The sequence below is a fragment of the Harmonia axyridis genome, chromosome 1 (genome assembly GCF_914767665.1).
Source record: "Harmonia axyridis chromosome 1, icHarAxyr1.1, whole genome shotgun sequence".
In the NCBI taxonomy this organism is placed as follows: domain Eukaryota; kingdom Metazoa; phylum Arthropoda; class Insecta; order Coleoptera; family Coccinellidae; genus Harmonia; species Harmonia axyridis.
Window position 1 is genome coordinate 69,542,640 of NC_059501.1, and position 10,222 is coordinate 69,552,861.

At 35.1% G+C, this 10,222-nt stretch overlaps 1 protein-coding gene across 2 annotated transcripts; it reads left to right on the forward strand.

The window, feature by feature from the left end:
- The first annotated feature begins 849 nt into the window (after nucleotides 1–849).
- Nucleotides 850–10,218, forward strand: LOC123688880 (myosin-J heavy chain). Of its 2 annotated transcripts, XM_045627609.1 has the most exons (11): nucleotides 850–1,089; nucleotides 4,784–4,843; nucleotides 5,657–5,994; nucleotides 6,071–6,714; nucleotides 6,776–7,009; nucleotides 7,108–7,329; nucleotides 7,382–7,585; nucleotides 7,959–8,185; nucleotides 8,244–8,706; nucleotides 9,932–10,039; nucleotides 10,097–10,218. In XM_045627609.1, the coding sequence occupies exons 1-11, from the start codon at nucleotides 944–946 to the stop codon at nucleotides 10,172–10,174; spliced, it is 2,724 nt and encodes a 907-aa protein (XP_045483565.1). In that variant the 5' UTR covers nucleotides 850–943; the 3' UTR covers nucleotides 10,175–10,218. The 2 variants fall into 2 exon arrangements, with proteins under 2 accessions (XP_045483565.1, XP_045483563.1); XM_045627607.1 differs by lacking the exons at nucleotides 850–1,089; nucleotides 4,784–4,843 and having other exon boundaries at nucleotides 5,090–5,994.
- Nucleotides 10,219–10,222: the final 4 nt, after the last annotated feature.

Consider the following 10,222-nt stretch of genomic DNA (forward strand, 5'->3'; position numbering starts at 1 on the left):
AGGTCAATGGAAACATTTCTTTCCTTTATCGTTTTTTCCTATTCGGCTCTGTTGGAAATTCATAAAAAGATGTAATTTTTAATTATATCTCGGAAATGGAATGGAATTTTCGGAATATAGTTTTTTATGGATGTGATGAGTCTTTTCCCAACATAAAATTCCATCAAAGTCCGGTCAACTCCTAAATACCCGCTATATTAAGTGAGAAAAAAACGAATCGGGAAAATAATAAAGGAAAAAAGGTTTTTTCAACCTCAAGAATATGCACATCATGAGCTAAGACTGTTTGTCTAGTTCTTACAACCTGATTTGAACAAAAATCAAGCAAGCAACAGATTGTTCAAAATATAAGGGTGCAAATCGATCCTCAGATAATACAGTTGCATCGTTGAGAAAACTGTCATTCGTTGGGGAAATTCAACTAAGTATGCTTCAATGAATCAGCATCTGAATAGGCCACCACTTCGTTATACAGATGTAATTTTTCCTAGGCATATCTCAAAAAGTGTTTGACTTTGCATCATTGATTTTTTTTCTTCCCTCACAAGAACGACCTCTGCAACGCCACTGTCATCGTCGTAGACTTTAATCGGTATCTATGTTTTATTATTTCGCAGAAAAATTCCTTCATGAAACGTTTAATTTGCTTTTGCAACTGTTCGTTCATTTTTTTGCCCGTTGTACATATACGTTACGAACTAAATAGGAAACTTAATGTCTCTTACGGAAGTGTTGGTATTTATCCAGAGCCTTTATCTCCTTTTGCTTCTCCGAGAATTGGCCGTTTGGACAATCTGGAACCCATCTCGAACGCAGCTACGATGTCACACTGACAGTTTATCCATACGTACAGCATTTAGTGACGTGAAAATATTTGAGTTGCGAATCGTTGAGTCTATTTGTTGAATCCAAAGAATTTTTTCAAGGGTGAAGACTTTTTCATATGTCAGGGTATGAAATTGTTGTAAAAGGACGCACGTTTCCATTCAGAGCTAAGTTGGTTTTCCGTAACGAAAACTTGGAAAGATGGACTTCTAGTTCCATCTCGTCAGACAGTGAAATATATACCAGAGAATGCCTGAAAAAAAGGTAGGATGAAGGGAAATAAATATAAGGTGCGCTACTCAGTTCCCGCTGTTTTTTCTTATAAAAATGCAATTTTATTGGGAAAAATGATTACAAATGAATCATTCAAAATATTGCCCATTGTCATTCCCCTCTTTCTGGTAGAGCTCAAATACCGTTACGGTAAAAGTGTTTAAGGTCGGCGTTAGGGGTGAAACAGTGAAGCGACTGTTTCAAGCGCCTCTATTTGAGGGGCGGCATTTCGGCCCAGTTTGAAGGCCGTCTTTTCATATTTCATCCTTGATTTTTTAAATAACTTAAGGTTGTTCCGTTCCGCTGCGTTTATCCACATTCCCTCAAGACCTCCTTTACTAAACCGACTGCGGCCTGTATAATAAATAACACACGGAAGCCCAACCAAGATAAACAAAATTCCCTCTTGTATTTATGTATTTCACGATGAAGAAAAACAACACTACCATCGTTTATTTGAGAGCTGATGATTACGCATTCAACATATTGTAAAATTCCTACGATATTGCATTCGAAACTAGTTAATGTTTTTAACGCACGATTTCAAGATTTCTCATTCATTCTCATTCATCACTAGGATAGCCGAAAAATTCTTTGCTTGAGGTGCCCAAATTACTCGCGCCAGCTCTGAAAGTGTTCATCTTTCGAGGCTATCCAAGAATCAAGCCATTTTTTGATGTCTTCTTATGGGTTAAACTGTTTATGAGCCAGCCCATGTGACATCGACCGGAACAAGTGATAATCTGATGGCGCAATATCGGGAAAATACGTTTGGTGGGGTAGAACATGGGAGGTTCAAATCCGTTCGCACCAAATAGACAGCATAACCTTCACAGCCTGAATATTCTGTCGATGCGACGACGTAGAAACATGACCGAGTCATCCCCATGGTTTTCTTTTCTTTGGGTTAGATTAAGATTAGATTTGGTTAAGGAGGTTCCGTTTCACTGCGACCTAATGGTTAATTGTGCCCCCCATCAAAGCTATTCTATGATCTCTGATCTACAGCTCGCCTTCCAGTTCCAGAGTTCAAATGAACTCCAGAAGCTGGGATGGCTTCAAGGGGGTTAATTCCTCACTTCTACTTCGGACCCTTCTTGTCGAATGTAGGTTTTGCGTTGGCTTTTGATGGTGAGCCATTCCGTCACCAGGTGATCCGGAGTTTCTTCCTCTTCCCCACAGAATCTGCACTCGTCATTTTCTGTTAGACCCATTCTCATGAGGTGTTTCCAAAGCGATAATACCCTGTGAGGAATCGAGTGAGGAGGTGCAGTATGTTTTTACTAAGATCCATTTTACTTCTTGGATCTCGCAGAGTCAAAGTTTCGAAGAATCTCTTTGTGATCCAAACCAGGAAGATACCGCCAGAGTTTTTCTCTTTCGGTTTTTTACTACTCCTGAAACTTTTTCTTGTAGGTACACTTGCCTACGCCACAGAAGGGTTCCGGGCCGATGAAAGGAGTTAGTGCTCCTTCTTTGGCAAGTGCGTTGGCCTCTTCATTCCCTCTAATTTCTGAGAGGTCGGGAACCCAGACTAAAAAGACCTTATTATTCTTGCCTATTTCATTGAATTTTCTTCGGCACTCCAATACCATCTTAAAATCGATTACATGTGAGCTCAGTGCTTTTTTTGCAGCCTGACGATCAGTATGTAGGTATCGCTATATAACATTTCTGATATTTTCTTTCTAGTTTAATTTCTACACATCTTTCTATTGCAAGTATCTCTGCCTCAAAGACCCTCAGACAGCGACCTAACAATATTGAGCTATTGGTACCAGTCCCGAATACTCCAGCGCCAATCACCGTCGTGGTGTTGGAACCATCTGTGTACCATCTTATTCTTTTTAAGAACTGGGATTGCAGACTACTTTTCCCAATCTTCTTTTCTACTTATCTACTCTTATCGTAATGAAGGTTTTTTCGATGCTAATTTTCTTTATCATCCCGATAGTGGGAAGGTTCGCTGAAGGTTTGTAATTAGTCAGGGAGGAGCAGACTCTCTTTTTCTTTATTGTAGTTGCTCAATTTTTCATCACCCGGTTCGATGCGATGAAGAAAATCTTCTCTTTTTTGCCACTGAAGCAGTTGTTCACAGGCGAAAAAACGACGTCCAACTTCCCTTGGCATCAGTTCATGAGGAACCCAAGTTGGAAATGGCTTATTTAGATTATTTAGCACAAAATCAGACATATTCACACAACCAAATGTATTTGACGCCAAAACAAAATCACTAATATATTAAGGTAGATTGGTACTATATGACTATATCTATTCATGACTTTTGGATATGTCAAAATCGTTAAGCGACCAGTACTTACTGCTGGAGCCATCTTTTGACAAACAGCGGGGACTTAGTGGCGCACCTAATAATTATCATTATTTTGGGCTGAAAAGTTTAATCTGCAACTTATCATCGCTGTTTGAAGGCTATTACTTCGAACCGCTTGGATCGATCTGAATCGTTATTTTATTACCTCCAGATTCAGAGCAGTACATATTTGGACCTGGGACAGTTCGGCAAAGAAAATTTGATAACTCTTGATGAATCTGTAAGATCTGTGGTCACGTGACTAAAAACACCGTCCTCTCTCGGATAGTATTGCCGAACGCGCTAATAGTAGGAAGACATCATAAAAATATATATTCCTCGTTCATCAACGCCATCTAGATGGACGCAGGATGTTATCGAACAATCTTTTTCGGGAATATTGTGAAATAACTAAGAAAGTAGAGGAATTACTATGAAATCTATAGATAAAGAATTTATTATTTTCAACATACTGTGTGTCTGCTTTAGTAAGTGGTTTTCGACCTTAGTATATGAAAATTCTGTAAACATATGTTCATGAAATTCATTATTTATTCATCTGGAATCTCGTCAATTGGTTTTTTCAACGACTGGCGGTTTTATCTAAACTGTCTAGAAATACTAGTGTGTCCACTCATTCTTGAAAAAGTTTAAGATAAAACTGGTCACTGTGAAAGCAACAGCCTCTTGTGTTTTAAGGAGTTAGCCGCTATTTCACTTGATTTCAGCATATACCTACATATAGTTTTCTAGCATTCTCCTCAAACTGCGCTGTCGTTTCCATTGATATAATATGCTCGATGTTGTGTTTTTTTCTTCAGTGACTATATTTCCACAGTGACGAAAAAGTGTCATAGAGCTGTCAAGAGTCCGCCATTTTTTGTCGAACATTTATGGCGCTACTTTTGAATTGTATAGATATCGGTATCGTGTGGCTATATTGCATGTTTTAGTCTCAATGTCTTTATAACTCTATAAATTCGATTCAGTAGATCTTGTTTTGAAAATTTAAATCAACTGTGGTTTGATATCAATTGAGAAGAGGGTGCACATTTAAAATATTGGTAGAGTTTGGAATAGATTAAATGAGTTGAAAAATTTCGAATTCAGTTCCCTTTTGAGCAATTCCAGATAAATTTTAGCTGCTCATTTAGGAATCGTCATATCCGTAGGTGTCTATTGCAAAACTTGACTAAATTTTTAAAAGGAAAGAATGAAACGTCCTGAAAATTATGTCATTTTTATTTCTAATTCAAATTACAATTACCAGATACCATACAAATACACATGGTATGTGAATACAAATCCCAACGCTGAGGACTATAACAATTATTCTATTTTATTGCAATATTAAATTTTGCCTGCAATTTGCAGGAATTATTATATTTCCCAGTATCCAAAGTACAGCGAAACCATCTGGAATTACACAACATGGTAAGTCGATTAATTCTTAATTTTTTCAAAACTATACTTTTTTATTTTATTCACATCTATTGAATTGTTTTCATACAATAATCAAAAAATCATTATTTATTATCTCATGTGAAAATAATTTAAGAGAATAATCACTGAACTAAATGATCTGAAAGAAATACATTCACTTTGCCGTTTTGGAACACATACAAAAATTTATGAACATAACCTTGAACATGACATTTGATAATTTCTATGAAAATTCAAATTTACAATGTAAACAATTTGGGTTGTCAACAACATGATTACTTTTTAGATATGATCACAAATTGAATAATGAAAATCGAAATCAATATTTTTAATTACACGAATCAAATAGAAATCCTGAAAATGTCACTTTTGACAAAATAAAAATGTGTTGTCAGTAGTTTATAAAATGTTTGTGTTCGTGGAACAGTAGGTTATGTGGTAAAGCAAATTAATCGTTAAAAAACTTATTGGCAATAATAATAATTTAGTTATGAGCGATTCTGATGATACGGAGGAGTTATTATTGATGACACCACAGATTGATGATCTTGTTATAGAAGAACCTCACGTACCCTACTACGATATTGTTGACAAACTCATTACTCAAGTATCCAAGTTGAAAAGTAAAATAAAAAGTATTGAAAATTCGTCTGATGTCAGTTTAGGATCTGTATCTAATTCAATTGACACTTTTCTTAACATGCAGAGCAGTGACTCCAGTAATGCATGTAGAAGGTGCTTCAGTTATGAAAGCTTGCCTCAAGGATCAGAATATCGAAGGAGTACACTACCCCCATGTTTCAGCACACAAAGTACTCCACAAAAACCTAGAAGCAAGTTGATGCTAAAATCATTTCCCAATTCGCCGAAGTATGATGATGAATTGAAACTTTTCAAAAAACCATACGCAATGGGAGCACCTCGAACCAAGATTAATGAAGGGGATCGCCTTGCAGGGACTGAAGATCAGAACCAACCTTTGGTAGAAGAAAGCAATATTATTGAAGAAATAGACAATTTTTTATCTAATGTCAAGCCTAGGAAAACAGATGTAGTTAGAACTCTGGATTTTGGAAATCGTTTAAATGAAAAGGTACAAAAGCAGAACAAGAATGTAGTTGATGTTCATCAGATTTTGAGAGGTAAGTTTTAGATGTCATTGATGTCAAATAATTATACATATGATGATGATAGATCTAAATGTTTATTTGTTAAAAGAAATGGATGAACAGGAGGCTAAAATCAAAAACATGTATGATAATAAAACTGGAACGATTTCTTCAAACTCCTCGGAAAAGAACACTGGATACCAAACACCACTTGATTGGAAAAAAGGTATTGAGACTTTAAGTGTGTCATCAACAGATTCTTCTTCTCCAACAGATAAATCCACTGTTCTTTATCAACCAGTTGGAAGAAAAAATGAAACAAAGAATGTATCTGAAAATGGAAAGAGAATAAATAATGAGCCATATAGGTTCAATTCAGATCATGTTATGAACAAACAGAGTGTATTAGAACGAAAACCTTCTAACACTAGTATTAATGATACTGATCGAACTGTAACAGAGAATTACAGTACCAGTAGCAATTTTACTAGGAAGAGCTTGTCCTCACCTCATTGTGATATTAATTCCACCGCTAAGGATATGCTGAGTATGCATAAGAAATTGTTGGACGAGAGTCATTCTCCTGAGTTTAGTAGCTATCATGATCCTACAAGAAAACTTATGAAGCCAGATAGTAATCAAAGGCTGGGTAGCGTTAGTTTGATTAATTTATGGAGTAATGAAAAAAAAGAGGCAGAGTCAAACTCAGAGAAATGTATTCAAAGACTTCAAGAAGAAAAATTGAGGCGAACAGTAAGTAGTTTTTCTGATTGATTTTTTATTATTAATATATTACCTTTTTTTTTTAAATTAGCACTGTGAAGAACTGATTCAGCAATTACAGAATAAAATATTAGAACAGCAAGAAAAACTTGCTGTTGCAATTCAAGTGGATGAAGCTAAAGACAATGCTATTTTAAGGTTTCATGATGCTTGGGAGAAAGCTTCCATGAAATTCAAGTTGGTGGTGAAGGAGAGGGATCAACTTGAACAGGATGTTCAAAAACTAGCTTCCCAAAATAAGCAAATTGCTGAAGAATGTGAAGAGGTCAGTTCTCCAATGAATATAATAAAATACAATTTTTTTCAAAATTTTAATGTAAAATAACAATACCAAAAGAAATATCATATTTTATTGTCTTTCAGAGGATTGATTTTCATAGGAAGGAGACAAATCAAGCTCTCAACATACTTCATGAACATAAAATTAGACTTGAAGAGTTAGATAAAAAATTCGAAGAAATCAGAGCAGAAAGTGAAGCATTAAGAAATACAAATCAAGATCTAGAGTCAAAACTAGGAAATGAAGAAGAGAAAAATAAACTTTTATCTAATATACTAGCCAACAAAGAACTAGAGTTAAATGAGGTGAGAAAGACATGTTTGTGGAATATTTTCTACTGAAGATTGATCTTTTCAGTCTAAGAATATATTACTACATGCCAAAAAAGAAGTTTCCCAGTGTCAAACAGCTGTTGAAATGTGCCAAAAAGATTTTGCTACAGTAAAAACGGAGTATGATCTGATACAGGAAGAAATAAAGGAAGAAAGGCGAAATGTATCACAGTTACATGAACAGAATAAATCGCTGCACGAAGAATTGGAAGCTCAAAAGAAAAAGGAGGTAATTGAATGTTGCCATATTTTTTCATACTAGAGATATTCTAAAAAGTATTGGGAAGTTGTCAACGAAAAAAAAATATTTTTCATGTTGAGTGATTGCGTCTTTTTCGAAATATACACGACATATAGTCAAATCAATCTTTTGAAACCAAGTTCTTGACGACTGGAAATTCTAAAATAAAATATATTTGGGTTTAATGAGAATCTGCTGTTCTCCTGAAATAAGTGCATAAAACTAATAAATGACGCTCAACCTGTGCCTCATATTTGAGGTTACTCTAGAAGCAAAAGGAATTTCGACAATCCCTTCAACAGGCTTTACCAATTCCCAGTACTGTCACAAAATTTTCATTTTATACTTTTTCTTTCGATAGAAATCGTTGATGGACAATCTGAAAGAACTCCAGGACAAGCTGGATAGTAACAAGAAAGAGTTGAGAAACTTCTATCAAGGTCAAGTAGAACTTTTAGTTCAAAATAAACTCAAAGAATTCCAAACGCAGCTAGATGATGCAGAACAAAAGATGAAAGAACAGCTTGAGAAGAAAGAATTGGAGATTGCTAAATCTGCAGCATTGCACATACAGCAAATAAATGACAAGTGAGAGTATTCATTTTTTTTCCTAATATCTAATGCACAAATATTTTTATTGCTTCAGGTATACTTTGGAAATTAACCTAATCGAGCAGAAACACCAAGAAGAGATGCAGTTGAAACAAGTAAAAATAGCTCAGCTTGAGCAGAGGCTTTACGATATGCAGTTGAAGTGTGAACGTCAGCAAGACAATAGGTCAGACCTCATTAAACAGCTACAGAAGGTCATGGAGGCACAGTGGTCGGAAGCTTTGCGTATCATAAACACCGGAAAAAGCCCAGTTTCTTATGATGATAGTTCTAGTACCATTGATCAACTTCATTCCCTTCAGTCCAAGTCGTACCAAAACATGGAGGCCTTGTTAAACCAAGATTTCGAAGATAAATCAAGAAACCAACATGCTGCACAGTCTGATAGAAGAAACCATCATAAAAAAGAAAACCAAGGTCAAAGGAATGCACAGCCAGCAAAAAGTAGGGGTAGTAAGCCGCAAAATGATGACCATCTTCAAAGATACATCAATTTGGTATGTGAAAGTACTACCAATGTATAAAAACTGCATATTAGGTTAACATAATACCATTAGACATTCCCAGATCTAGTCACAGCGCAATATGGAGATTTTTATAGTGACTTCATTGAACATAGTAGTGATAATTTGTTCGAATTGAGCCTAAAAATGGCGAATAGGGACATAGAATCATAGAACTAAAGAATTCAATTGACTGAACTGAACTGACACGCGTCAAAATCAAAATTATTGGGCCTGATAGTTTTTGATTGTAAATAGAACAAATTTATTTAACTGAAGAATACTATAGTGACTAAATAAAATGGGCCTTACATTTTGAATAAATCCAAAAAATCGGGTAAATGGAGAATGTGAACAGAGAGCTGCCATATTTAGGCTCAGCCAATAAAAAACGAGTGGCTTGTCGCCACTGTGGTTTATTAAGTCACTAGAGATTTTGAGTTCATAGTGCCTCCTACTGAAATTCTGGTAGCTACATTTTAATGCAAATTCTCAAGCATTGTTTCGACAAGGATGTTATCATTTTCAGATACTCTAAGGTAAAAGTAAAAATAACTTGTTTTCTGAAGATGACAGCATCCTTGTCGAAGTGTTTGTTAATCCTAGAAAAAGAATATATGGATTAGGGTATGGTTACTACAACTTCAGATCATTTATTTAATAGATAAACCAGTTTCTTCCGTAGTAATCTAACTAGTTTAGAATTACAGCAAAAACACACCAATCATCAAGTGAAGAACAAATACTTGCCCAGTATTAGAGAAGTTTATTCACTATTTTGCCTAAACATTTGTCCATGAAAAAGCTTTGTTAGAAAACGCAAAATCTCAAACATCTTCCGGCAAGGTATTGAAAAGTTAAAGGAGCGTTAGTATCATTCTTAAAGGTTGACTAATAAATTCGAATTTTTATGAAAAAATTTGTTTTTCTTGCTTAAGCCCAGGACCTATTGAGTGAAATGTTCAGCAATCGCTTTCGAGAATTTAGTTATTAAACTATGATAAAACAGGTATTATTAAATTGAATTCATAGTACCAGGCCTGTTATTTTGTTGTATACAATTTTGGAATTTATTGCGCAAGAATTATTCGCTATTGCTAATATTATTTTTATGAGACTGATAATCTTCAAGCAGTATTTATACACTGCCGATTAAAGGATCAGCTTAATCATTTGTTGAATTAGCATCTCAAATTCATCATTTTGAATTGATTTACAGCTGCTGCACAAACAGGCTGGTAATCCAACAGAGAGTAAGGAGAAAGCAAGTCCTCCAAAGTTTTTCAATGAACAACCTACGACTGATAACTCTATGTGGCAACAAACTGTATGTATCTCTTAAAACTGGTATTTGAAATTTTCTCCAATAACCTCAAATTTGCAGGAATCAGCACAATTTGTCTCGGATTTACTTGAGAGTCAGAATCAAAAGGAAATCAACAGAAAAAAAACTTGGAAATGATGTTTAACATAGTTTTGTACAAATTTATTAAATTTTTTAATGTGTGAA

Bases quoted from the DNA above. Each gene is read 5' to 3' on its own strand.
- LOC123688880 (XM_045627607.1), top strand. From the start codon at position 5,343: ATGAGCGATTCTGATGATACGGAGGAGTTATTATTGATGACACCACAG. The intron at 7,330-7,381 runs GTGAGAAAGACA...TGATCTTTTCAG, and splicing joins AAGAACTAGAGTTAAATGAG to TCTAAGAATATATTACTACA. The intron at 8,707-9,931 runs GTATGTGAAAGT...ATTGATTTACAG, and splicing joins TTCAAAGATACATCAATTTG to CTGCTGCACAAACAGGCTGG.